The sequence below is a fragment of the Caretta caretta genome, chromosome 17 (genome assembly GCF_965140235.1).
Source record: "Caretta caretta isolate rCarCar2 chromosome 17, rCarCar1.hap1, whole genome shotgun sequence".
Taxonomy (NCBI): Eukaryota; Metazoa; Chordata; order Testudines; family Cheloniidae; genus Caretta; species Caretta caretta.
Genome location: NC_134222.1, coordinates 537,825 through 565,807, shown reverse-complemented (window position 1 = coordinate 565,807; position 27,983 = coordinate 537,825). Strand labels below are relative to the sequence as shown.

Genomic DNA, 27,983 nt, shown 5'->3' with positions numbered 1-27,983 from the left:
GCCTCCTGAGCCCATCCGGGTCCCTGGAGCGCGGCTGCGGCGATCTGGGACCGCCATTGCGGGTAGAAGCCAGAGAGGCCGCGGGGGAGCCTGAAAGGAGAGAGGTCCGCGGGGGCGGGGCGCGTGGGGAAGAAGAAGGGGGGCGCCCCGGGGGCCCGTGGGGAAGAAGAAGGGGGACGGGCGGGGTGCGCCCCGGGGGCCCCTGGGGAAGAAGAAGGGGGGCGGGCGGGGTGCGCCCCGGGGAAGAAGAAGGGGTGCGCCCCGGGGGCCCGTGGGGAAGAAGAAGGGGGGCGGGCGGGGTGCGCCCCGGGGGCCCGTGGGGAAGAAGAAGGGGGGTGGGCGGGGTGCGCCTCGGGGGCCCGTGGGGAAGAAGAAGGGGGGCGGGCGGGGGGCGCCCCGGGGGCCCGTGGGGAAGAAGAAGGGGGGCGCCCCGGGGGCCCGTGGGGAAGAAGAAGGGGGGCGCCCCGGGGGCCCGTGGGGAAGAAGAAGGGGGGCGGGGTGTAGGAGTTTTTCTCTTCTGTGGCAGACGCTGACCTGAGCCTGCCTTCCTTTCTCTGTCTGGTCCCTAGTCTGCCTCTCCATGGCTGGGGTGTTTCCTTACCGCGCGGGCTGTGCCCCAGTGCCCAGTCCCTTGGCTCCGCTGCCTGACTACATGTCTGAAGAGAAGCTGCAGGAGAAAGGTGCAAGAGCTATTGAAATTTGTCACAGAAGGGCCTTTGTGGGGTTGGGGTGTGTGTGCACGCAGTCCTGGCAGCCATGACAGAGAAGTCCCTGGTCCTTGTACCAACCATCCAAAGACCGGGGTAGCCTGTGCGCCCCAAAGAGAATTCTCCATCATTAAGTTACATTGTCAGCCATTGTATTCTGCTCACTAGTTCATTTCATTTGTGGTGAATGAGTATTTGCACTTGTCTTTGTTTTGCTAGATTTTTCCCACTATTATATTACAACTTGTGAGAGCTGCCCTAAACAGGCTACTGTCAGCTACGTATATTTTAACAGTTAATTTAACACTGTTCAGCGTAAACAACATAGCAACTAAAATCACAGTAGTCAGTCTGCGATGACCTGCACCCCTTTGCTATCAACAGTGAAGATACACCAGGGCCAATATAACATGAGGAGAATGTTAATGCGAAGGCTGTGGTTGCACTGGAACAAAGAACTGCCAGACTGGATCATGTCTGGGGTCCACCTGGGCCAGTGTCCTGTTTCCAGTACTACATAACTCAGAGGAAGGTGGAAGAACTCAACTGTAGGCAGGTGTGAGATAGCCTTTTTCTGATCCCTGGTAGTTAGACATGGTATAAACCCTGAAACATGAACCTTTTAATCCCCTACAAAACACTGTTTGCATTATCGTGCTAGTAGAGCTCTGGATATTTAGCCATATAATTTTAGGCTCATGTTGGTTTGGAGTCCCCTCTTATGTCGTAGTGCTATGGCTTGAAATGGACTGTGTGTGTTCTTGTCTGTGCAGCCCGCAAATGGCAGCAGCTGCAGGCAAAGCGGTATGCCGAGAAGAGGAAGTTTGGTTTTGTGGATGCCCAGAAGGAGGACATGCCCCCAGAACACGTGAGGAAAATTATCCGGGACCATGGTGACATGACTAACAGGAAGTTTCGGCATGACAAACGGGTTTATTTGGGGTGAGGAGAGCAATGAGAATCCTAATCCATGTCCAGGGAAAGGTGGGTGGTGGGTAGGGCACACGTGGTTGCAGGTATTCAGTTCCTGAGGGGTGGAATTGTAAGCAGTACACTACGCCAGTGCCACAGGTATCCACTCGTTGGTAGAGACCACTGAGAGATATGAGACCTTCCCTGGAGAGCTTTCAGTTTTAACTTTGTGTGCATAGAATAGAATGCTAATGTATGAGCTCTTGTAAAGCGTTTGGAAGATGGTCTATGTGAGCTAACTAAGTATTCAGTGGAACAGAAATACAATAGTGGGAGATGGGGAGGAGGTTGTGTTTTGAGTTATTGGGTAAATGCTACTGTGCAGAAGTAGCTCCTTAAAAATCTTGAAGGAGCAGAGAAGGATGCCCATTACGCAGTGGTTGGGTAATCCAAATGCAAGAGATGGGTTTCCCTGCCTTTCAGACTCAGGGCCAGTCCTAGCAGGTTGTAATCCATTGCTAACTCCTGGCGATATGCAGAGGCCCTAGTAATTCACAAGATGAATTTCTGTGGATGTGCGGTGTCCCCAAGATGTTGGTACTTGTCTCAAAGAAGGACCATCTTTTTGTTCTGTGTATGCACAAGGTCCTGGTTCCTGAATGTGCTCCTAGGTGCTACAGTAATGCAAATAAATACTTACAGCCAATGACTTTTGGTTTAAAAAAACCTTCCACGTATAACTAATGTCTGACTTCATGAGCCTGCACACAGCCTGCAGAGCTAACACCCCATTGAGATGAATCGGGTAGTTCACTCATTGTGGTGAGTGTTTCGGCCTAACTATTTTAATATTGACATAAACGCTTTCCTTGCTGATCCATAGCAGAACAGTGTTTGGATGGTCCATTAATTTTGGAAGGATGTTCACAGGAATGAAGCAGCAAGTTCTAAAGATGCAAATAGTTGTATGTTCCCTAGCACAAGCTTACTTATCACCTTAGGAATGCATAGTAATTCTTAAATATTGGATTTTCTCTTTCCCCACCTCCCCATCACTAGGTTGTTTAATATCCTAGTTTACCATGGGATTTCTGGAAGCATGCTAATGTCCTGACCATCACAATGAATATTTTGATCATCTAGCTGAATGGCTCCTCCCTCCATCCTCACCACAGCACCTCACCAACATTACAGATTTCTGGTCCCAGTTGCCCCCATGCTAAGCCTCATTGCCTTGCCCAACTATGCCCCCATGCTAAGCCTCATTGCCTTGCCCAACTAACTGCCAGTCTCCCCAGTGAATTTTGTGCATACTTGGTGTGTCTAAGCAATGATGGTGAGCCAGAGCATTCTGGGATTTAGAAAGTCCCAAACTACATTTTGCATTTTGTGCAGTAGAGGCAGGCAGGTGGTTCCCCATGGGAACTTCTCTGCTGCGAATACACTGTAAGGAAAGACAAGGAGCTGCAATTCCCTTGAAGGTGCGGTTGATCAGTTCCTCAGGTGACTTGGAAAACCGTAAGCTCTTGCCATTTGGGCTCTCATAACAGGGTTTGAAAATGGGGCAAACTGTCCCCACTGGAAGAGGAGCCAACACACATTTAAAGTCTGACTTCAGTTGCTTGTCAGTGAAACTACATAAGAAATGAGTTGTTTAATCATCTGGAGCTCTAGATATTCAGAGAGGTGAGACTGCTATGTTTGCCTATTAAGTTTAAGAAAGAGAAACCCAGGCAGCCACCCTAGAATTAAACAGTTGCTCTAAAGCCCCAGCTCAGGGTTACTGTATGCAATGAAGGCACATGAGTGTTTGCATCTCTGTGACGTAAAACAGTGATGTCTAGTGACCAGCCACCCTCAGTCATTGCTGTAATCTCATGTTAGTTGGGAGGCCTGTGAAACATCTAGTTTCAGTGCCCTCTCAGCTTGAATTTGGGTTTCAATAAGAATGGGGGAGACTGGATGCTGTCTGTTTATAAGAATACTGATTGTAGCTCAAGTGATTTTTTTTTTTTCTGCAGTGCCCTGAAGTACATGCCCCATGCTGTCCTAAAGCTCTTGGAGAACATGCCAATGCCCTGGGAACAAATCCGAGATGTCCCGGTCTTATACCATATCACTGGTGCTATCTCCTTTGTGAATGAGATTCCATGGGTCATAGAACCAGTCTACATCTCACAGTGGGGGTAAGCACTTGCAGTAATCGCGCATTGGGATCTGCAGGTTGATCTCTTGAATTTGCAGTATAGGCTATATCTAATGCTCTTGGTTCATTCCAGGTCAATGTGGATCATGATGAGACGAGAGAAGCGAGACAGACGTCACTTCAAAAGGATGAGGTTCCCTCCATTTGATGATGAAGAGCCCCCTCTTGACTATGCTGACAACATCCTGGATGTGGAGCCTCTGGAGGCAATACAGCTTGAGCTGGACCCAGAGGAAGATGCCCCTGTCCTGGATTGGTTCTATGACCACCAGCCATTGAAAGACAACAGGAAGTGGGTACCCTTTTCTGGTAGCACTTTTTCATTGTAAAGTGTTCCAGAGCATTGTATAAACTCTGTACACAGCAGCCTAGAATTGTGCAGCCTTGGGGAGAAGGATATTAGATGGCTTGTGGAATACGGGGAGATATTTTGCCAAGGAAACCTGGGGAAATTCTACTCTTATGAAAACTGGTCTGGGACCTTTAGTGTTGATGCAGAGCTTGCATTTCTCCAGCCTTTGAGGTCTCTTCTGAAAAACCTCTGCACAGTCAACTGAATGAAACATTGTTTATCTCCCTGGAAGCATGAAGGACTGAGTCAGCCATACCCGGACTATGGGTATTTCATACATGATGCTTGACTAGAGAACACCAAAAGCTCTTTAACCTGTTGACAAACTAAGTTTTCTGGGGGAAATTTCGGTGGTAATATGTGCTGCCTGGAACTGCCGTGTACGATCCCAAATATTCATATCTAAATCTTGGATATTAGGGGGAAAACTGTCTTGGGGGGAGGGAGCTGAGTTTAGCACCAGGTTAGTAGCAGGTGGAGTTGAATTGTTGTCTGCAGTGGGTTTGAATAGCCATGCAGCCTTTGCTTCTGTTCGGGAGGGACCTGTGGGAGAGCTGTTTCTTTCCTATTTCCTGTTAAGGGGATGGGGAGAGGGATGGGTTTCAGCAGCTTTGTAGCCTTCTAGCCCTGCAGTGCTGATCTGTACATTGTCCCCTTTGCAGGTATGTGAACGGTTCTACATACCAGCGGTGGCAATTCACTCTTCCCATGATGTCCACATTATACCGGCTAGCTAATCAGCTGCTGACAGATCTCGTGGATGACAACTACTTCTACCTGTTTGATCTGAAGGCCTTCTTCACTTCTAAGGCTCTGAACATGGCTATTCCTGGGGGGCCCAAGTTCGAGCCTCTGGTCCGAGATATTAACCTGCAGTAAGTGATAGGTTTTGGTGGGGAAGGGAAAAAGTACTTGCCTGGTCTGGGGGTGGGCGCTTCAGTGTGTTGTCTTCCCCAAGTGAAATGCTGGTGAGTTAGATCCCGATGAAGTGGCATTAGTGGGTCTTCATAATATGCTGCTTTAGAGTCTGAATCTGTATTGAAGGAGTTTAGAACGATGTCTGGGGACACTGCCCTGCATCTTTGATCCAAGACCTTTGCCTTCCTGCCACATTCTGCACTTTCATTTAACAATGTCTTTTCTTCTGATTTAAGGGATGAAGATTGGAATGAATTCAATGACATCAATAAAATAATCATCAGACAGCCAATCAGGACAGAGTACAAGATTGCCTTCCCATACCTGTACAACAATCTGCCGCACCATGTGCACCTGACCTGGTGAGTACAGCGTCCACTGCGGGCAGGGGTGTGGAGAAGTTGCTGTACTCAGTAAGATGCTCTAATACTTGTATCTTGCAGGTATCACACTCCTAATGTGGTCTTCATTAAAACAGAGGATCCTGACCTGCCAGCATTTTACTTCGATCCATTGATCAATCCCATCTCTCACAGGCACTCTGTCAAGGTGAGTTACTGCTTGAGCGCCCATGAGCCAGGGATGCACTGCATTGGAGTGATGGAAGAGGGTCTTTTTGATCTAGCATAGACCATATGTTGCGGGTAGGTGCTCAGCTCAGTGTGGTAACCTTGTCTGACAGTGATTGGCATGGGTACTTCGGGGAAGGCATAAACTCCTCTGTAAAAGGACCGACCCCAGCTGGTGATCAGACCTATAGTGCAGGAGGATCACTAGCTCTTGTGGCACGGCAGATGAGTCTGGAGACTAGGTCCTTCATATAAATCTCTAATCCTTTCTGCATCTTATTGTTCCTCAGTAATACCTTGCAGCTGCAAGTTCCATAACTTAACTAAAAGCATGTAAAGCATTTCCTTTCTTCCATTTAAACTTGTTGCCTTTCTTTCAAGGATCCTCTTATTGCTTCCTAGCACTTGAGAGCAGGGACACCAAATTACACTTCTTCACTAAGGCTATGTCTACACTACTGTAGTAAGTCGACCTACGCTACACAACTCCAGCTACGTGAATAACATAGCTGGAGTTGATGTACCTTAGGTCGAGTTACCGGGGGGGGGGGGGAGCTTGCATTGTCCCCTGTATTAGTCAGCACTGTCGGTTTATCTCTTGCTCTTCCTCTGCCATTGTGTAGCCGTCCCAATTCCATTGTTTGGTTAGGACTTTTGGGAGATTGAGCTGAAGCAAGTGTGGGGCTGATTATGTCTGGCATTTCCACACTCTAGAGTCAGGAACCCTTGCCTGATGATGACGAAGAGTTTGAATTACCAGAATTTGTGGAGCCTTTCCTGAAGGACACCCCACTGTACACGGACAACACGGCCAATGGCATTGCACTGCTGTGGGCCCCTCGACCCTTTAACTTAAGATCTGGCAGGACACGCAGAGCTCTAGACATCCCATTGGTCAAGAACTGGTAACATTCTTTATTGGGGGCATTGGTGGTTTAGTGCCTTTGGCATTAAGGGAGATGTCTGTGCAGCCACAGTAGTGGAACTAGTGCAGTTTCCAGCTCCTCGATGAATCTGACTTGGTTGGATTCCATGGTACTGGGGCCATACTGCTCTCCTAAGCGTGGAGGTTGTGTAGAGAGGCTCCAAATAGCACAGTTTCCGAGCCAGCCTCTTTCTGTATGGTGAAGGTGATACAGAAGAAGCCACAGGTGGTAACAGTGTTGCTGGAGACCTTGCAAAGCTTTTTTCTGGCTAGCCTGTCTGTGAGGGACATCACTTCCAATCTGGGAAATGAGAATGAGTGTTCCTTGGAGCCCTGAGGTTTCTGGTCTTTGTCCTCAGGTACCGAGAGCACTGCCCAGCAGGGCAGCCGGTAAAAGTGAGGGTCTCCTACCAGAAGCTGCTGAAGTACTATGTTCTGAATGCACTCAAACACAGACCTCCCAAGGCTCAGAAGAAGAGGTAAGTGATGCCCTGTTTCTTTGAGAGCTTCTCTCTGGTTTATTTTGGGGATGCAGCTGATTCCATTGTTCTCTCCCCATCTCCAGGTACCTATTCCGCTCCTTCAAGGCAACAAAGTTCTTCCAGTCAACAAAGCTGGACTGGGTGGAGGTTGGGCTGCAGGTGTGCCGCCAGGGTTACAATATGCTGAACTTGCTGATTCATAGGAAGAACCTCAACTATCTCCATCTGGACTACAATTTCAATCTCAAACCAGTCAAGACCCTCACCACCAAGGTACTAGTCCATGTCCTTCCCTCTGAAGTGATGTTCTCCTGCAGCACCAGACAGATTGACTTGGGACTGAAGTCTCTATAGTAAAGGTCTTGGATGGCTAGTGTAGCAGCAGCATCCGCCATCCATCCTCCTATTTCCCTATCTTTCTGCAGAACCCACCTTTTTGGTGATTAGGGGGGATTCCTGGGCCATTGCTCCTTTCTTAAGGAGGGGCTGGGGAGAACTGGCTTTCGTGGTCTTTGTGCAGCAAGAGATAGCAAACCTGTTAAGTTTACTTCAAGCTGCTTATTTGTTTAGTGCCTTGAGGTAAAATGCTATAAAGAGCTATTGTTGCTGACCCTGAGCTGTTCACTTTGCAAACTGTCTGAGTGACTGGAAGCTGCCTGGTCGCTACATAGCAATATGGCTTCTAGTCCCTGTACCCTGGTCTCTCCCTTTCCAGGAAAGAAAGAAGTCTCGTTTTGGTAATGCTTTCCATCTGTGCCGCGAGGTTCTGCGTTTGACCAAACTGGTGGTGGATAGCCATGTCCAGTACAGACTGGGAAATGTGGATGCATTTCAGGTGAGCCTAATTTGGGAATAAGTGGTTAGGAGCTGGGTGAGGGGAACCAGGTGGCTAACTTCTATGGAATGGATGATTGCCATCGACTGGTGCATTGCTCTGGAGAAGCAATTGGAGCAGTATGAGAGAGGCTTGGGAGTGGACTGAAGCTCAGTTAAGGAATAGCTCAGACTGAGACAGTTTAATCATACTTCTTCAATTCCTGATTTATTTACTGTAGTGAGGGCTGAGGACCCACAGGAGTTCTGCTCAGCACAGTCCACTCTTTACTCCTGGCAGCGTAAAGAGCGTGGCTTCCAGAGAGTGCCTCTAGGTAATGTGCATTGCCATCTCCTAATCATGCACACTGTGTTTCAGTTGGCAGATGGCTTGCAGTATATTTTTGCCCATGTGGGACAGCTGACAGGAATGTACAGGTACAAGTACAAACTGATGAGGCAGATTCGTATGTGCAAGGACCTGAAGCATCTCATCTACTACAGATTTAACACCGTAAGTACTGCTTCCCCATGGATTAGTGACTGCCCCAATGCAGCTCGGTGAGAAGGGAGGCCTCCTGGAATATCACTAAGTAACATGCAGTTATTGTGCCTCTCTTCTTCAGGGGCCTGTGGGGAAGGGGCCCGGCTGTGGCTTCTGGGCTCCAGGCTGGAGGGTATGGCTGTTCTTCATGAGAGGCATTACCCCACTGTTGGAGCGGTGGCTGGGCAACCTGCTGGCCAGGCAGTTTGAAGGTATGTGTAATAAGTGAAACTGAGATGGAGGGGCTGCTTTGGTGAAGATAAATGCTATCTCTTTGTCAGCTCTAACACCAGCCTCCTTGTCCAAGAAAAGCACTTAAAATGGAACCGGGGCATGAATTGTTAATAGTGAGAGCAGTTCACTACTTTTTTAGGAGCCCATATAGACTCCCAATGGAGCTGAGGTTTAAGAGAGTTCTCGGTGAAACCTATAGCCTAGTAATTGTCCTCCTTTCAGCACAGTGGCCTGGGGTCTTGTGGGTGTTTCACTTCTGCTGTTTGTGCAGTTCATTTCTATGCCACTTGCTTGGACTCCAGCTCTCTGTAGCACCTTTTTATGTGTGGATCTCTCAATGGGAGGCAAAGTGACATTGCCCCATTGGTCTCCAGGTTCCTGAAGTGTGTTTTCACTTCCAGGCCGACACTCAAAGGGCGTTGCAAAGACTGTAACCAAGCAGCGTGTGGAATCTCACTTTGACCTGGAGCTGAGAGCTGCAGTTATGCATGACATTCTAGACATGATGCCAGAGGGAATCAAGCAGAACAAAGCTAGGACCATCCTGCAGCACTTGAGTGAGGCCTGGAGGTGCTGGAAGGCCAACATCCCCTGGAAGGCAAGTACCTCACATGGCCTTTCTCCTCAGTTTAATTTCAGTCAGTCATGCGGAGAACTCCTGTTTTCCTAACTCTACCGCTCCTCCCCAGGTTCCTGGGCTGCCAACTCCTATTGAAAATATGATCCTGAGATACGTGAAGGCGAAAGCTGACTGGTGGACTAACACAGCTCACTACAACAGAGAGCGGATCCGCCGGGGTGCCACTGTGGACAAGACTGTATGCAAGAAGAACCTGGGTCGGCTGACCAGGCTTTACCTGAAAGCTGAGCAGGAGAGGCAGCATAATTATTTGAAGGTGGGGCTGGGATGCTGGCTAGGGGTGGCCAGAGCTTGGGACTTTCTGTAGCGGGGTTTGATGGCTGCTGCGGTTTGTTTACAGGATGGCCCCTACATCACTGCGGAGGAGGCTGTCGCAGTGTATACCACCACCGTGCACTGGCTGGAAAGCAGGAGGTTCTCGCCCATCCCCTTCCCTCCACTCTCCTACAAGCATGACACCAAGCTGCTCATATTGGCCTTGGAAAGGCTGAAGGAAGCCTACAGGTAAGGAGAAGAAAGGGTGTGGCTGGCTGCCGAGGGGCTGATACCTGTGCTGGGTAATGCACTGGAAGCTGTCAGGTTATCAGTTTATATCGGAGCTTCAACAAGATAGTAGTGTCTCTTGATAGACTAATGAAGGCTCTAGCCTATACTGTACTACTGAGGCTTTAGTGTGGCTTATTGGAATTTTCATACAGGCTCTCCTGGTGCGTGGAACAGGTATTGATAATCTCATAGGAGTCGTGTGCAGCATGGGCGTATGGGAGGAGTTGTAATCAGAGGGTGCCTTACAGTCCAGTTTGGTTGTGGAGAATCTTTCCTTGAGGGTCATGGGTAGTTGTCATTCTGTTGAAGTTTGGACATAGGAGTAATTCTCTTTTGTTTTCAGTGTGAAATCCCGTCTGAATCAGTCTCAAAGAGAGGAGTTGGGCCTTATTGAGCAGGCGTATGATAATCCCCATGAAGCTCTGTCCAGAATCAAACGACATCTTCTGACTCAGAGAGCCTTTAAAGAGGTAAATGTCTTGGCTAGAGCCAGAGTATAGACCACTAGCAGTATCTTCAGAGTGCCTAGGATTGAGTTACATCTCTGCATGCAGAGATTAATTTGTACCTAGAATCTTGTTGGATCAACCCCTTACTTTCCCTGTCCTCGGTGTAAGCCAGCTTGGTGTCTCCTCTTGATTAGGTTGGTATTGAGTTCATGGACCTCTACAGTCACTTGGTTCCTGTTTATGATGTTGAACCTTTGGAGAAGATTACCGATGCCTACCTGGATCAGTATTTGTGGTATGAGGCTGACAAGCGAAGACTCTTCCCTCCTTGGATCAAACCTGCTGACACTGAGCCACCTCCACTGCTGGTGTACAAGTGGTGCCAAGGTCAGTGCAGGCATCCGTCTTTCACGTAGGTAGGAGTTCTTTGGGGTGAAGGTGGGGGTCAGCTCTCTGTCCTAGAGTGTCCCCTGGGAAGTGCTTTAAATGTCTTTCTTTTAGTAGCTTGTAGCTTGCTTTCAGCCCAGTGGCTATATATTCTGCCAGAAACTGGATTCAGTAAATTTAAAAACACCTTTATACACAGTGAGGGCACCCTCTCTGAAGAGTCCTGACTGCTATATTCCTCCCTAGTCCCCATTTTTCTGTAGGGTTCTTCAGTAAAAAACTAGGCCGACTAAACAGAGTGACAGTGGAGAGCTTGAAAGCGTTCTGTCCCCCCGCAGGATGGTGCTAATGGCGTGAGGGAGCAGCACGGTTGCTGACGGTGCAACGGGCTTTCTTTGTGTCGCCTCAGGCATTAACAATCTGCAGGACGTCTGGGAGACGTGTGAGGGTGAATGTAATGTGATGCTGGAGTCCCGATTCGAGAAGATGTATGAGAAGATTGACTTGACATTGCTCAACAGGCTCTTGCGTCTTATCGTTGATCATAACATTGCTGACTACATGACAGCTAAGAACAACGTGGTGATCAATTACAAGGTAACAATTAGCCTGTGGGAAACGGGGGTGAGTGGGAAGGCTACAGAGTCCTCAGCTGTCTCCACATCTCCTTGGGGAAGTCGAGACTTTGCCAGGGTGAGAGGGGAGGCAGGCTGAAGGATTGGGGAGCTAAGAGCACTACCAGAGTTCTGCTTAGGAGCGACTGTTGGAGTAGCCCTTGAACTGTCATTAACTTAATTGCTTCAGGTGAGTGAGAGCCCTGCTGAAAGGTCTGCAGGGGCATAGTTGAGTCAGATTCTCACTGCTGTCTTCTGTTTCCTCAGGACATGAACCACACCAACTCCTATGGGATTATTCGGGGGTTACAGTTTGCTTCCTTCATCGTTCAGTATTATGGGCTGGTGATGGACCTGTTGGTGCTGGGCCTTCACCGAGCCAGCGAGATGGCCGGCCCACCACAGATGCCAAATGACTTCCTTAGCTTCCAAGATATTGCCACTGAGGTGGCCCATCCCATCCGCCTCTTCTGCAGATACATTGACCGCATTCACATCTTCTTCAGGTAGGAACCATTGCCTGGGTGCCTTCCCTTCTCTGCCAGCCACGTTCGTGTGCCAGTTGAGATGGTACTGATCCACAGGGCAATGGCTCTGGTTCTTCTCCAGTCCAAACATAGGAATATCCCTGTTCCCTTCCAGCAGATGGAATGAAGTGGCTAGTGCTATAGCACGTTCTGCCTCCTGGAATACTGTTCTGTGGGCTCTCCAGCTGTATTGAGACAAGGAAATCTTTTATCTAGCTCCATGGGTGCAGTGCAGTAGCAGTGTTGTCAAATGCGGGGCTACTTCTATTTTAAGCTCTTAAAAGGAGCTTATACACTTGAGAAATGACCCTTTTGGCTGAGATTGCTCTTTCTCAGCCTGTTTGGTAAAGCCAGTTTTGGCCCCATTTCAGTTCATGTTCTTGAGCTGCAGTAACTGAACTGTTTTCAGAGTAGCAGCCGTGTTAGTCTGTATTCGCAAAAAGAAAAGGAGTACTAGTGGCACCTTAAAGACTAACCAATTTATTTGAGCATAAGCTTTTGTGAGCTACAGCTCACCTCATCGGATGCATTCAGTGGAAAATACAGTGAAGAGATTTATATACACACAGAACATGAAAAAATGGGTGTTATCATACACACTGTAAGGAGAGTGATCACTTAAGATGAGCTCTTACCAGCAGGAGAGTGGGGTGGGGGAGAAAACCTTTTGTAGTGATAATCAAGGTGGGCCATTTCCAGCTTCTCAAAGCTCAGGCATGGCAGGTCCATAGTTATGTGAGAAATCACATTTTTTTAAAATTGGCTTAGCATGCCCTGGGTGTAGCTTTTCTGATTTTTGCAGTTAGCAGGCATTGACCTCTGGATGTGTAGTCACAGAAACATGCATGAAAAAACATGACATGTACTGTCTGTGCTAATGCAGTTTCTGAATGCACCTCATGCGGGAGGATGCAGGAATTGTGCGTCTGTTAGTGTGATCCACAAACACACCCTTGCTATTCACCATCTTTTCAGGGGTTCTCCTTTCCTGTCCAGGCTGAATGGGGATTTCCCTGCGAGTTCAATCCTGTAACCCACTCCTCCCTTAATGTGAATTTCCAGGTTTACAGCAGATGAGGCAAGGGACTTGATCCAGCGCTACCTGACAGAGCATCCAGATCCCAACAATGAGAACATTGTGGGCTACAACAACAAGAAGTGCTGGCCCCGAGATGCCCGGATGCGGCTCATGAAACATGATGTGAATCTGTAAGTCATCTGACATGTTGAGAGTCAAGGAGGATTTGGGTGCCTGTGCAGCTCTGCATGGGAAGAAAGGGATTGAGGAACTAACCCGTGTCTCTGTTTCACCCCACTAATTGGGTACCTTGTCACCCAGGGCTCATGCTGTGTTCTTTGCCTTTCAGTGGCCGTGCCGTATTCTGGGACATTAAGAACCGTCTGCCTCGCTCAGTCACCACAGTGCAGTGGGAGAACAGCTTTGTGTCTGTTTATAGCAAGGACAATCCCAACTTGCTGTTCAACATGTGCGGCTTTGAGTGCCGCATCCTACCCAAGTGCCGCACCAGCTATGAGGAGTTCACCCACAAGGATGGTGTGTGGAACCTGCAGAATGAGGTAGGGAAAGTGGCTGGCGGGATTGGGAACAGCAGTCTAGCCCAGATCAGAGCAGAGCTCAGAGTGGATGGTGGTCATGCCCTGCATTAATGTGGATTGAGTAGAATTGATTTGCTGGGCTCATGCTGCCCTTGGAGATGGTAATAGAGGTAGTCATCAGTGGTGCCCAACCTTATTACGCTGGAGGGCCAAATAAACTTTGTGTGGACCAAACAGATTCTGTTTTAAGTTAGTTTGTTTCGTATGTATTTAGGTTGTTTTTATGTACAGCATTGTCTATTTACACAAGTGTGTAAGCTAAAATGATGTAAACATGATGACAGACGCTAATGATTCGGCCATTAGAATACTGTGTTGAAGGAGACCTTATGAAATACTCTGGTGGGCTCTCGGTTTGGCACTGTTGGCCTAGAGCATTGGGTGCTAAGTTTAATTGTGTTCAGCGCTTATGCTAGAGCCGAGTGGCTGGCTGGATTAGCTCTTGTCCAGAAGAGATCGAGGGTCTATGAATGGATCTTGGCGCAAACTAAAAAGTGGGTGGGCATGAAGACTGAAGAGCGGAGAAGCTGTGCTGGTACCATGAAAGGTAACTTCTTAACTGCAGTATGAGTGCAGAGAAGGCTCCTAAAGTTCTCGCCCCATCTCCCTACACCCTCCGGAGAGAGGGGGGTGTGTGACACCTTTCAATGATGGTGTAGGAGGGGTGGAAATCACCTCATTACGTTTGTTGGATAGGGGACTCCCAGTTAAGTTAAATTGATTGTCCATGTGCTTCTGTTGCAGGTGACCAAGGAGCGCACAGCTCAGTGCTTTCTGCGTGTGGATGATGAGTCTATGCAGAGGTTTCACAACCGAGTGAGGCAGATACTCATGGCCTCCGGCTCCACAACCTTCACAAAGGTAACAAGGAGGGTGTCTGATGTGGCTATCCCTAGGCACTGGCTGGAGTTGCTGGGATGACAATCCTTTGCTTTTGTCTCTAGATTGTGAACAAATGGAACACAGCCCTGATTGGCCTGATGACATATTTCCGGGAGGCTGTTGTGAACACGCAGGAGCTGCTTGACCTGCTTGTGAAGTGTGAGAACAAGATTCAGACCCGAATCAAAATTGGCTTGAACTCCAAGATGCCAAGCCGCTTCCCTCCAGTGGTATTCTACACCCCCAAAGAACTGGGGGGGTTGGGCATGCTGTCCATGGGCCATGTTCTCATTCCCCAGTCTGACCTGAGGTGAGTCACGGTGCTCTGTACAAGATTTTGAGAATGGGAAGGGAAATACTTATTCCAAGAATGCCACTAGCGTTTGGGGGGCTCTGACAGGATTTGTGGGGTATTACTGGGACCTTCCGCCCTGTACATTACTGTTTAACCTTTGTGCCCTGTTATAGGGGTCTGTCATCTCCATCACGACCTTGGTGGTGAACTTAGCCACGACAGACCCACTGCCCTCCCTCACTTGTTGCCTCTGCCTCTTTGCTACAGATGGTCCAAGCAGACAGATGTCGGAATCACTCACTTCCGCTCGGGGATGAGCCATGAGGAAGACCAACTGATCCCAAATCTGTACCGCTACATCCAGCCATGGGAGAGTGAGTTCATTGACTCACAGAGAGTGTGGGCAGAATATGCCCTCAAGAGGCAGGAGGCTATTGCCCAGAACAGGTGTGTTTCCACTCTGCACTCAGATGGGTTAGTTGTCGGGGGGCGAGAATGGTATGGTGTGTAAGCAGAATCCTGGAGACCCTGCTGGTCTTCAGAACTCCGCTTAACTATGAGCATAAAGGCCCTGCTGAGCCCAAGTTTCTTACGAAGGGCCAAGCACTGCTGGGTTTCTGTAATGGCACATTCCATCTCCCAGTAGAGGTGGGGACAGTCTCTGCAGGGTAACTGGGACATGGATGATGCTTCTTAGCAGAAAGACAGTCTAGAGCACAGGTTCTCTCAGCAAATTTTTTGGTGGCCTCAGAATGTGGCCACTAAATCTTGCTGATGGCCATGCTGACAATTTTTCCTAAAATACTTAATTAACTTTAGGAAAAACAAATAAATATGCACATATACATATCCAAATCATTGTAATTTATTTAGGTAGGGTTTTTTCAGACTCAGTAATAAAAATTTACAGTTCTTTATTTTTAATGGACCTAAACACAATAGAAACACAAATAAGGCTCTTTTTGCATGTTCTTGTCTTTTTGTTGTTGTTGTTTCTTTTGCTTTTTTGGTTGAGCTTTTTTTTTTCTTCTAAGACTTGGTAGCTGGTAAGTCTTCTGCTGTGAAAAGTGATATTTGTATGTTTAATATCACTTTCCACAGCAGACTTAATCAGCCCCAGGACAAATTAAGCCCTGAATGGGGAGGTGGGCAGGGAGGCAGCGGGGCCCAGGGACGATGGTGCGGGTGGTGAGCCTGGAACCACAGCCTGCCACCATGTGGCCGAAGCAGGCCTCCCTTACCCCGGGAAAGTGGGGAATTCACCAGCTGCCTGCACCTCCAGAGTTTGCCTCTCTGGAGGCGGGCAGGGCCCAACTGCTGCTGGCGTCCCTGGGAGAGGGGCCACTGCTTTGTGCCTGCGTTGCGCCAGGCCCCCCGGCTAAGAACTCCTGAAGCCAGGACCTTATTTGGCTGGAGTCTTTGGGCTTAAATCCATTGTTATGAAATAAATCTTTCTCTCTCAAGGCGTCTGACTCTGGAGGATCTAGAGGACTCATGGGACAGAGGGATTCCTCGCATTAATACCCTCTTCCAGAAAGACCGGCACACCCTTGCTTATGATAAAGGCTGGAGGGTCAGGACAGACTTCAAACAGTACCAGGTACCAACAAGGAATTGCCCTTGGAAGCTCTGACACTTGCTGGGTGGCAGGCACCTGCCAGCCAAGGCGGAGGAGCCTATTTGTCCTCTCCTCTTTGTACTACAGCAGGTGCAGTTTCCTGGTCTCTGTGCTTCAGGAAGGAACTAGATCCATGAGCTGGGACTGCTAAAGGCCTTTTATGAAAAAAGTCAGGAAATGTAACCTACCCTATCCTTAAACAGCACTCTCCTTGCTGGGAGTGTGCAGGGGCATACAGAACCCAGCTCTGTTGGGTGCTAAGTGACCAGATCTTGAGAATTGGCATGTGGACTCAGTGGCACTCTTAGAAAGCCAATATTTTGCAAATATAAATTCTCCCTATTTATCACTTTTAAAATACTGACCCAGTAGAAAGCCATTAAATATCTTCTTTTGAATCCAGACTGATTTGTCCATTGTGAATTCACGTTCTGGGTCAGCCCTCCTTTTTCCACCAGTGCGTCATATAATTTACTTATTAACACTGGCATCTTGATTCCTAGCACTAGTGAGATCTCCAGTGTGGGTGCTGCAGGGTTAAATAGCTGGGCTGGATGCAGAACCTCTTTACCCTGACATCCTTTTCCTGTTGTATACAGGTTCTGAAACAGAACCCGTTTTGGTGGACACATCAGCGCCATGATGGGAAGCTCTGGAACTTGAACAACTACCGCACAGATATGATCCAAGCACTAGGTGGAGTGGAGGGGATCCTGGAGCACACCCTCTTCAAGGGAACCTACTTCCCAACCTGGGAGGGTCTCTTCTGGTGAGGAAAAGCCCTGTTCTGGTGGGAGTCACATGTATGTAGGATCTCACTGACACACCAGAAGAGTCCCTGGTTACATCTTGGTTTTTCGCTGGTCCTCATCTGACTGGTTTACAGCAAAGCACCTGAACCATATGTATCTGAGCTGAGTGCCTGTAGACAGCCTGTGGGTTGGGCTCTTATTCCCTGGAGACTTTCTGCAGAAACCTTACTCTCTCCTGTTTAGCGCTAATGCTGTCCCTCTCCCCCAGCACAGTCTCACTATAGCATAGCAAAGACAAACTGAGATGACAAAGCAGTGCAGTTGCAAAAAAAGGTAGTAGTATTCTGGGGTGTATTAACAGGAGTGGTGTATTTAAGACCAGGGAGGCAATTGTCCCGCTCTACTCAGTATTGGTGAGGCCTCTGATTGCCCAAAACCAGACAGAATACGGCAATGTGGACAAATTGGAGAGAGTCCACAGGAAAGCAACAAAAATAAGTCGGGTTTTCTAAACCTCTCATGGGGGGGAAAAAGTTTAAAAAGGGATGGAGTGGGGACAGGATTTTAGGTTGGAGAAAAGATTGAGGTAGGGACCTGCTAAATCTTCAGCTATTTTAAGGGCTGTGTCCACTAAAGGTAGGATGAGAAGCAATCTGCAGCAGGGGAGATTTAGGAAAAACTTTCTAACTCTTAAGGACAGTTAAGTACTGGAATAGATTCTCAAGGGACATTGTGGAATGCCCATCATTTGGAGGATTTTAAGAACCTGTCAGGGATGATCTAAGTACTCTTGATCCCACCTCATAAACTTGTAGGACTGGAAGGGCCCTCGAGAGGTCATCCAGTCCAAACCCCTGTATTCATGGCAGGACTAAGTATTATCTAGACCATCCCTGACAGGTGTTTGTCTAACCTGCTCTTAAAAATCTCCAATGATGGAGATTTCACAACCTCCCTGGGCAGTTTATTCCAGTGCTTCGCTACCGTGACAGTTGGGAAGTTTTTCCTAATGTCCAACGTAAACTGCCCTTGCTGCAGTTTAAGAACATTGCTTCTTGTCCTATCCTCTGAAGTTAAGGAGAATAATTTTTCTCTTTTCCTTGTAATAACCTTTTGTGTACTTGAAAACTATTTCCCCCCCCCCTTTCCTGAGGAGGGATGGCTTTCTTACAGAGCTGATTGCATCTGTTCCTTTCAGGGAGAAGGCCAGTGGCTTTGAGGAGTCAATGAAGTGGAAGAAGTTGACAAATGCCCAAAGATCGGGTTTGAATCAGATCCCCAACAGACGATTCACCCTCTGGTGGTCTCCTACCATTAACAGAGCCAATGTAAGTGAAGTCCTTCTCCATGGACTTGTATCTCTGTAGAAGACAATTAGATGAGTTGTGTTTTGAAGCAAGTTCTTTAATTCTCACCGTCCTTCAAAGCACATTCTAAAGAGTAACTTCAGATTCTAATACTGGTAAAAATAAATGTCTCCTTAGAGCAGCAGTTGGCTTAATCCTCTGATCTTGGGCTCACCCAGGCCTGGGGCTGGTTGTGTTGTGACATGTTCTCATGGTTGCTCTTCTCTTCTCAGGTGTATGTCGGGTTTCAGGTGCAACTGGATTTGACAGGTATCTTCATGCATGGCAAGATCCCCACATTGAAGATTTCCCTCATTCAGATCTTCCGAGCCCACTTGTGGCAAAAGATTCACGAGAGCATTGTAATGGATTTGTGTCAAGTGAGTGGGACATTGAGGAAGGGGATGCAGATATGTGTAATTCTGTTTCTGCAGTGCTGGAAGGAGGCTTTTTGTTACCAGCAGTGCCTCCAGGAAGCCCCTTTCCAGTTCTTGGGAAACAAGGGGTTAACCTACAACAGCCTGCCTCTTGCAGTGGAGATTGCCCAGGGAGATCCCATCATTTAGCATCTATTCTGCTATGGGAGTTACAGCGGGGCTGCACCCTCCCCCAGTGACCTCAGGCAGAAGGAGATGGCAAGGGGACACAGCTGGCTTTCCCTGGTGCTCTGCTTGCTGCTGTTGCTGGGGTAGGGGTTCTTTCTGCCCTCCTGCGCACTGCTCTCTGCCTCATTCAGATTGTCCTCTCCCTAGGTGTTCGATCAGGAGCTGGATGCTCTAGAGATTGAGACCGTGCAGAAGGAGACCATCCATCCCAGGAAGTCCTATAAGATGAACTCCTCCTGTGCAGATATTCTCCTCTTTGCCTCCTATAAATGGAATGTGTCACGGCCGTCGCTGCTTGCAGACTCCAAGTAAGTGCTGTCCAGTATCTCGTCCCTGTTCCTGTGGGGGTGCAGAGCCTCTCAGGCATTCAGGGGTCTCTTTGGGTTCCTAATAGATCAGAGGCCTGCCCACCAACAATGACTTGGTGACTGTTGTGGCCCTGGTTCAGGACATTCAATGTTCCTCCTCCTCTGCATCTGTACTGGCTTTTCTAGGGAGGGCACTGCCAGAAGCATCTTGTGTGCCACTTCTGCTGTTGTCCCTCCTCCCTAAAGCACTTCACTTCTAACACTCAACATTAAAGGAGCTACAGCACTAAACGTAGTGCTGCTGGTGACCCTGCTTCCCTGGGGCCTAAGATGTGAACTGGAGTCAGTCCCTTTACAGGTGCACCTCACCCCAGATTTCATGCGGCTGAGCCCCCACCTGAGACTTTCCTCAGGGGGAGGTGACCCCTTCCAGTTAAATGTAAGAACAGTAGCTCTCCTTCAGATCACTGTCCCATCAGGCACCTCTGCACCGGTGTGATAATGAAGTCTCCCTAAACTTGGGTCTTGCTGCCTCTGGATAATTAACAATTGGCTTTAGTGCTCAGACTTGGCAGTAAGTGCTATTTGCCAAAAGTGACGCTGCCCCAACTGCAGCAGGGTCTGGCTGCAGCTCCCCTTTGGGAGGCAGGAGTTGATGACTGTTTTTCTTTTCCACTCCCCAGGGATGTGATGGACAGTACCACCACTCAGAAATACTGGATTGATATCCAGCTGCGCTGGGGCGACTATGACTCCCATGACATTGAGCGCTACGCAAGAGCCAAGTTCCTGGATTACACCACAGACAACATGAGTATCTACCCCTCGCCCACTGGAGTGCTCATTGCTATTGACCTGGCCTATAACCTGCACAGGTGAGACCCCCTAGCCTTGGGACTGCAACGTCTTTATTGCCAAAACTTTCCCGGTGCCAAGGGCATGTGTCAGAACAAATAGAGCAGTCCCTGTGCCAGTAAAGGTAGCAGAGGAAGGGGGTGGAGCAGGAAGGATACACACAATGAATGGGGTGAGGGCTAGCTAACTCTTTTTTAATTTTTTAAAATTAAGTTTTTAATAATGGTGGATTGGGCCACAGCAAATCTGTTTTACTGGCCCAGTCCTGGGGTTGCTTGCATTCTTAACTGAGGGATTTCTCTGTAGGCTCACTCTGGGCCTGAAAGATGGAGCCATGTCTCGCTACAGTGTTAACTGTTTGTTCACTAAGGGGATGGGGAGCGGTTTCTGAAGGCCAGGTTGCTTCCATGGTGATCCCCAGCACCAGTGGAGTATCCGCTCTGGGGACTGTTGTGTGTATACTTACAGCTGTGGTCTTTGTGGCTTCCCCCGACATTGTGCCAAGGGAGGGGTAGCCAGATGAACAGCTCCCAAGGACATTGTGAGGAGAGCAGTGCACTGGGGCCAGAGATGGACCACGTCTCAGCTACAGGACATGCTGACTGCTGCAGCATCTGTTCCTGCCTGTGTGGGGAGGGGCAGTGCTCCAAGCTGCTTCTCCAGAAAAAGGCTGTTGTTGCCTTTCAGATCGTGAGCTGGAATTGTGGTGAAATCTGTTACTGATCCAATGCTGTGTTTGCTTCTTCCCCAGTGCTTATGGGAACTGGTTCCCTGGGAGCAAGCCTCTGATTCAGCAGGCTATGGCCAAGATTATGAAGGCAAACCCTGCACTGTACGTACTGAGGGAACGTATCCGCAAGGGGCTACAGCTTTACTCATCAGAGCCCACAGAACCCTATCTCTCCTCCCAGAACTATGGGGAGCTCTTCTCCAATCAGATCATCTGGTTTGTAGATGACACCAACGTGTACAGAGTTACCATTCATAAGGTGAGTGCGGCGAGTGGGAGGAACCTTTGATGAGTGAATAGGAAGGAGGGCTGTCTGCTAGCATACTGTGCCTAGAGGAGTCTGGGGCAGGAATGTCGTAATCTGTTGGATTCTGGTGAGCCTGGGAATTGATTTGATTTAATTGGGGATTGGTCCTGCTTTGAGCAGGGGGTTGGACTAGATGACCTCCTGAGGTCCCTTCCAACCCTGATATTCTATGATTCTAATGGACATGGAAGTTTGTGCAATGCATACATAGAAGCTGTTACGTTTATGTGGGGTTGGGAACCAGAACTCATTACACAGGTGTTTGCTGTCCTGTCACTGTTTGGTCCCAGCACATACAGCTCACATTAATGTTTTCACCTTGGTGTTTTTTACAGACCTTTGAAGGGAACTTGACCACAAAGCCCATCAATGGGGCCATTTTCATCTTCAATCCCAGGACTGGGCAGCTCTTCTTAAAGATCATCCATACATCTGTGTGGGCAGGACAGAAGCGTCTGGGCCAGGTAAGAGTCAGGGACCATGTTGGGGATAGTGGGCCAGGGAATCATGCTAGGTGCTTCTGGAGGCTTGTTTAGTAACAGTGAGCAGGAGGCTTCTCCATGTGGGACCTTGATAGGTCTCTGGAGCCCTTGTCCAGCCTGGAGCACTGGGAAGTCCCAATAAAGTGAGATCTAAGCCAAATCTCTACTGTAGGACAGGACTCCTTGGTTTCACTATTAATGGGTGCATTTTTGTCAGGGCTCTGGGCTTTTTGGAAGTGTAAAGAGTCTGCACTCCTAAGCAGGGTCCACGGGCTGGAATCCTAACTTGTCTACAGCCTTCCCTCAGCACCAAGGCTTGGCAAATAGTATACTCACTGTCACAGCAGCTGCTCTAGTGGATTGTGCCTCCGGCCCTCCCAGAGAGAGGAGAGTGCCAGTGACATGAGGCTGAGAGGGCTCATCTCAAAGTGACTGGTTGAATTGGCTCCCCTTAAGCTTTATAATCAGTTCACTTCCCCAGCCAGACTGGGAAAGTGCAGGTGGAGCACAGCAAGGTGGTGTAGTTGCCCAGCATGCTCATTAACAGGAGCCAGAGTAACAGCTGTGTTAGTCTGTATTCGCAAAAAGAAAAGGAGTACTTGTGGCATCTTAGCTAGTCTGTAAGGTGCCACAAGTACTCCTTTTCTGTTAACACGAGTGTTTCACTGTACTGACCCAAGGAGTGGTGCTTACTCAAGGGTTCCTCTCATCCCTAAAGGTCAGGCTGTTTTCTCCTGTGAAGGGGCGGGTGGTGTGTGCAATCATATTCTAACCTTCTCTTCCTTTGTAGCTGGCCAAGTGGAAGACTGCTGAGGAAGTGGCTGCCCTGATTCGCTCCCTCCCTGTGGAGGAGCAGCCCAAGCAGATCATAGTCACCAGGAAGGGCATGCTGGACCCACTTGAGGTAAAGGATCAGATACTATGGGGATGGGCACCATTATAAAATCCCTTTTACGTTGTAGAGCAGGGGGTTACCTGCTTTACTTCAGAGTGGGCAAGTGAGGGGTGAGTTTTCTGTATCAATGCACTAAATATGGTGTTGCCCAGGCATTAATCCCTTAAGCAGCTCCACGGTTGATTCTACGATCTGTAGGGGCAGGTGGAGATACTGAAGAATTTGTGTGGTTTTATTCCTGTTCGTTCTCTCTCTGAACTCCAGGTGCACTTGCTGGATTTCCCAAACATTGTGATCAAAGGATCAGAGCTGCAGCTGCCCTTCCAGGCCTGCCTGAAAGTTGAGAAGTTTGGAGATCTCATCCTGAAGGCTACTGAGCCCCAAATGGTTCTCTTCAACCTTTATGATGACTGGCTGAAAACCATCTCCTCCTACACGGTAAGGTCTGGAGTCCACCCACCCTGAATGGCTGCTTTGCAAATTATTTGTATTATAGTTGATAGTCTTAGGTGAGGGTCCCCTTTCTAACTGTTGCATATCAAAGCAGTGCAGTATGCTTTCCTAGACATAATTTGCTTTGCTGCCAGGTACATGCAGCAAAAGCCAACGCTGCAGGGATCTCCATCCTTTGTTCAGGGACTTTCTGTACCAGGAAGCCTCAGTCACAGCAGTGGCACCAGCCTGTGCTTTGGTTTTTCTCCAAGTCAATGACCGTTCACTTCAGAACTGTCTCTGTGTTGTATCTGCAACATAACTGTCCCCTGAGGCAGGAGTAAATCACCAATATCTTCCTGTATGTCAGGCTTTTCTCCTTGCTGAATGGCTGCATCTGTCTTTCCATAGGCATTCTCGCGTCTGATCCTGATTCTCCGGGCACTGCATGTAAACAATGACCGTGCCAAAGTGATCCTGAAACCAGACAAGACCACCATAACGGAGCCTCACCATATCTGGCCCACCCTGACAGATGAGGAGTGGATCAAGGTGGAGGTGCAGCTCAAGGACCTGATCCTCGCAGACTATGGAAAAAAGAACAAGTAAGCTGCAGAGATATGTCAGAATAGGACCAGCCCTTACCACCCCTTTCCCTCCCACAGTAACAACTGTCCTACCAGACTCCTCCATCTGGCAGAGAGGGAGGCTTAAAGGGGGCCCCTGCTTTCTCCCTCCACAAATAGTTGGAAGTCCTGGACCAACAGGGAAGCTAGTTATTTCTGTTAATCACTGTCAGCTAGGAAGATAGTGTCGCATCAAAACTTCCATGGCATGTGTACAGTGTGAGCATTTGTGCCTGCATCCGCTGAAGGGCTGTTGAGGTGGACGCTGCACTCAATAAGTCCCTGTGAGCCACTTTCCTCTCCCCAACTGGGTCTTGCTCCACTCTCCCCCTAGCTAGTGTTCTGTGAGCTCATGTCTCAGTGTGGGAGAGAGTTTCAGGAATACATCTTAGAACATCTAGCCACACAGGTGAGTTCTCTTTTTCAGTGTGAACGTGGCATCTCTGACGCAGTCGGAGATCCGAGATATTATCCTGGGGATGGAGATCTCTGCCCCCTCTCAGCAGAGACAACAGATTGCTGAGATTGAGAAGCAAACCAAGGAGCAGTCGCAGCTGACGGCCACGCAAACCCGCACTGTCAACAAGCATGGTGATGAAATCATCACCTCCACCACCAGCAACTATGAAACTCAGACCTTCTCCTCCAAGACGGAGTGGCGAGTCAGGTAATGGAAGGGGTCTGGGGCTTGCTGTGCTGGGTGGGAAGGACGAGTGCAGTCAGGTGAGCTCTGTTCCTGAGCTGCTGGATAATATCTCCTATTGACAGAGCAATCTCTGCTGCCAATCTCCACTTGAGAACAAACCACATCTATGTCTCGTCTGATGACATCAAGGAAACGGGCTACACCTACATCCTTCCCAAGAATGTGCTGAAGAAATTCATCTGCATCTCAGACCTCAGGGCCCAAGTGAGTCTGTGCAGCAAGCTTACATTTAAAAGCCAGCTCATCACACTGGGGCATGCCAATCCTGGAGGCTCAACCCTGCCTCTGATTCTCTAAGGCCCAGAGGTGGAGGAGAATTCCACTGAGCATCAGTGATGGGGTTACACACACTAGCTGAATTCCAGTTCAGCTCCAAAAACTCCATGTCCCCACTCTTTTGTGTAGAAATTGCTTTTACCACTGAAAAAAATGGGGCTGTTCCCTCTGCTTGTGAAAGTCCCCAAACAAAGGGTTGTTGACCTTGGAAACACAAGGTAGAGTGGGTGCACCCTGTTGTCATGGCCTTACAGGGAAAATACGCAATGATTTTACTGATGTTTGTGCGTATTTCTAGATTGCAGGGTACCTGTATGGTGTGAGCCCTCCAGATAATCCTCAAGTGAAGGAGATCCGGTGCATTGTGATGGTGCCCCAGTGGGGAACTCATCAGACGGTGCATCTTCCTGGCCAGTTGCCACAACATGAGTACCTCAAGGTGAGTCTCATTCCTGTGTCCCTCACTTGGTGTCCATTCCCCTTTTGGAAAAGGAAGGCTTTTACTCAAATGATTTATAGACAGGCTATAATATGTGTGTGAGCTCACCTACCAGTCACTACCTCTGAGTCTTCTCTCATTAGGAAATGGAGCCCCTGGGATGGATTCACACACAACCAAACGAGTCCCCTCAGCTCTCGCCGCAGGATGTCACCACACATGCCAAGGTCATGGCTGACAATCCCTCATGGGATGGGGAGAAAACCATCATCATCACCTGCAGGTGCGCAAGGCAGCCAGGCCTTCACTAAAAATATCTCCTGGGTCCTGGCTTCTGTGGGCTGCCTGAGCCAGGTAAAGGAAGAATAATCTAAATCCAGGCCTCTGAAGACTAGCTGCTGTGGTCAGATGTGGAATGTGCATGCTGTAAGCTGCCTATCTTTAGGAGTACGGGTGGATATCATAGTCTGTTTTGTGTTTGCAGGTTTAGCACATAGATTAAAGTAAGGTAAGACTGGGAGGGATGGTGTAGGAGACTGACTCAACATGTCGCACTCATTTTGTGGAAGTGATCCACTTCCACCATAAACTAGAGCAGGGATGGGAAAACTACAGCCCGGGGGACACATCTGGCTCTTCAGATGTTTTAATCCGGCCCTCGAGCTCCAGCCGGGGAGCGGAGTCCGGGGCTTGTCCTGCTCTGTGCGTACTGCAGCCAATGGGAGCTGCAGGGGCGGCGCCTGCGGACAGGGCAGTGCGCAGAGCCACCTGGCTGAGCCTCTGCATAGGAGATGGGGGGGGGGACATGCCACTGCTTCTGTGAGCTGCTTAAAGTAAGCGCTGCCTGGAGCCTGCATCCCTGCCCCACTCCTGCCCCAGCCCTGATCCCCATCCCGCCCTCCGAACCCCTCGGTCCCAGCCTGGAGCAGTCTCCTGCACCCTCAACCCCTCATCTCCAGCCCCACCCTTGAGCCCACAGCCCCAGCCGGAGTCCTCGCCCCCTTCTGCACTCTAACCCCTCAATTTTGTGAGCATTCATGGCCTGTCATACAATTTCCATCCCCAGATGTGGCCCTTGGGCCAAAAAGTTTGCCCATCCCTGAGCTAGAGGTAGAATTCTTTCAGCTGAAGAGGCGGGGAATGTTAGCACTTAGGTGAACCCTGAGATTGAAGGAAGGAAGCTGATTTGCAGTTTTGATCACTACCACTTTCCTTCTTTTCAGTTTTACCCCAGGCTCCTGTACTCTGACTGCCTACAAGCTGACTCCCAGTGGCTATGAGTGGGGCAGGCAGAACACAGACAAAGGAAACAACCCTAAGGGCTACCTGCCATCCCACTATGAGAGGGTGCAGATGTTGCTGTCAGACCGCTTCCTTGGCTTCTTCATGGTACCAGCACAGGGATCCTGGAACTACAACTTCATGGGTGAGTCCCTGCCAGCACAGATCATAGCTGACTTTCCTTGGAGAAGTGAAGGCTGTGTGCCTCCTCAGGCAGTTAGGGGAAGGGGAATGTTACTGGTGCTCTGAGCCCTGTATCACATCTGAGCAGCTTGTTGACTGAGTTTTGAAAGCCCTACACTCAATTCCATGGTGTCTGTCTGTGATATGGTAACTTTTGAATGCCCTCAGCTGATGAAGGCCAGAATTACAGGGAATGTTCTAGGCATCAGTGGGCAGAATCCTTTTTTTTTTTAAGGCAAATTAGAAAACTGGAAGGGGAGAAATGGGACACAGAGCTCCTGCTATTCTATCTGTTTAGGAGAGCCAGTTTCAAGCACATCTGTGATATTGTCTGTAGCTCAAATTGGCTGATGGTACCATTTAATGCCTTCCAGCATAACAGTATTCCTGTCTCCTCTCTGCCCACCTCCTAATAGCTTCTGACACATTGACACCTTGAATGACTTCCCACACACAGAACAATAATAGGGGTGCATACAGCCCCTGGCATGGCACAAGAATGGGGAACACAACACTTGGCATGAGGAAGGGGGCTGGGATTTGCAGGGAGTGCCTGACCAAGAGCTCAGCCTAAAGAAACTGGGTGTGTGGGAATATGCCTCCCTCCCCCGGTTTCAATTCTCTTGATACTTCCACCCAACTGCAGGTGAGATGATTCTGGGAAAGCTAAAGAGGAAGGAAGCCTGTCCAACTTATCATGTGTTAATCACAGCAGTCTTGTCCCTTAAACATGATTAGTAGCTTCCTGCAGGGAGTTGTGAAGAACTGGGTAAGCTGTGTAGGTGGAAATGGCAGAAGCCTCAGGCATGGGGACTGAAATGGGACTGCTTAATTCCAGGTGTTCGTCATGATCCCAACATGAAGTACGAGCTGCAGCTAGCGAATCCTAAGGAGTTCTACCATGAGGTCCATCGCCCATCTCACTTCCTCAACTTCGCCTTGTTGCAGGAAGGGGAAGTCTACTCTGCAGACCGAGAGGATCTCTATGCATAGACCTGGGCTCCCAGAACTCACCCAGACACAGAAAAGACTTAATACTGTTGATATTCAACAGTGTGTACCTTGCCCCAGAAGAGTTAGTGATCTGCAGGCATTCCTCTGTGTTGCTTTTGGTGTTCATTGCTTTAGATGCTTCTGTCTCTAGTCTCTGATGGCAGGATTTGTGTAAAGTGTCAGTCCAAATGTATTTTGTGATTTTGGAGAATGGCTTAATAAATTTTATATAACTGGGAAGTCTTCATTGTCCTTGTGCCTCATCAGGAAGCGGGGTTCTGGCTCTGCCACCAATTTCTGGTGACCTTGGAAGTCACTCATGCAAAGATTCTTAATTGTGCAAAGTTAAGCAATGTTAAGTATTATAGCATCTAGGAGCCCTAGTCATGGACCTAGAATCCATTGTGCTAGGCATTGTGCAAACGGGGGAAGGGGGGAGAAACTATTCCTGTCCCAAAGCGTTTACAATTAAGTAAAAGATGAGACAATAGATGGAGACAGACAGGAGTACAAGGAAACACTGAGACCAT

The 27,983-nt window shown here is 48.8% G+C and overlaps 1 protein-coding gene across 1 annotated transcript; it reads left to right on the top strand.

Moving 5' to 3' along the window:
- Positions 1 to 2: 2 nt before the first annotated feature.
- On the top strand, positions 3 to 27,693 carry PRPF8 (pre-mRNA processing factor 8). The gene is made up of 43 exons (XM_048823824.2): positions 3 to 104; positions 570 to 680; positions 1,481 to 1,649; positions 3,641 to 3,805; positions 3,899 to 4,117; positions 4,840 to 5,052; positions 5,332 to 5,457; positions 5,539 to 5,644; positions 6,379 to 6,569; positions 6,949 to 7,068; positions 7,155 to 7,344; positions 7,787 to 7,906; positions 8,264 to 8,398; positions 8,511 to 8,640; positions 9,064 to 9,260; positions 9,352 to 9,558; positions 9,643 to 9,806; positions 10,192 to 10,318; positions 10,492 to 10,684; positions 11,094 to 11,281; positions 11,566 to 11,804; positions 12,888 to 13,034; positions 13,193 to 13,403; positions 14,187 to 14,303; positions 14,387 to 14,634; positions 14,887 to 15,066; positions 16,084 to 16,219; positions 16,837 to 17,006; positions 18,188 to 18,317; positions 18,569 to 18,715; positions 19,088 to 19,248; positions 19,932 to 20,123; positions 20,855 to 21,092; positions 21,476 to 21,604; positions 22,413 to 22,526; positions 22,782 to 22,955; positions 23,361 to 23,554; positions 24,003 to 24,242; positions 24,344 to 24,485; positions 24,856 to 24,996; positions 25,140 to 25,279; positions 26,220 to 26,422; positions 27,299 to 27,693. Exons 2-43 carry the CDS (start codon positions 581 to 583, stop codon positions 27,451 to 27,453), a joined length of 7,008 nt encoding a protein of 2,335 aa, XP_048679781.1. The 5' UTR covers positions 3 to 104; positions 570 to 580; the 3' UTR covers positions 27,454 to 27,693.
- The last annotated feature ends 290 nt before the right edge of the window (positions 27,694 to 27,983 follow it).

Coding starts and splice junctions, on each gene's coding strand:
- PRPF8 (XM_048823824.2), top strand. CDS start 581: ATGGCTGGGGTGTTTCCTTACCGCGCGGGCTGTGCCCCAGTGCCCAGT. Junction 1,650..3,640: donor GACAAACGGGTTTATTTGGG/GTGAGGAGAGCA, acceptor TTTTTTCTGCAG/TGCCCTGAAGTACATGCCCC. Junction 10,319..10,491: donor CTCAGAGAGCCTTTAAAGAG/GTAAATGTCTTG, acceptor CCTCTTGATTAG/GTTGGTATTGAGTTCATGGA.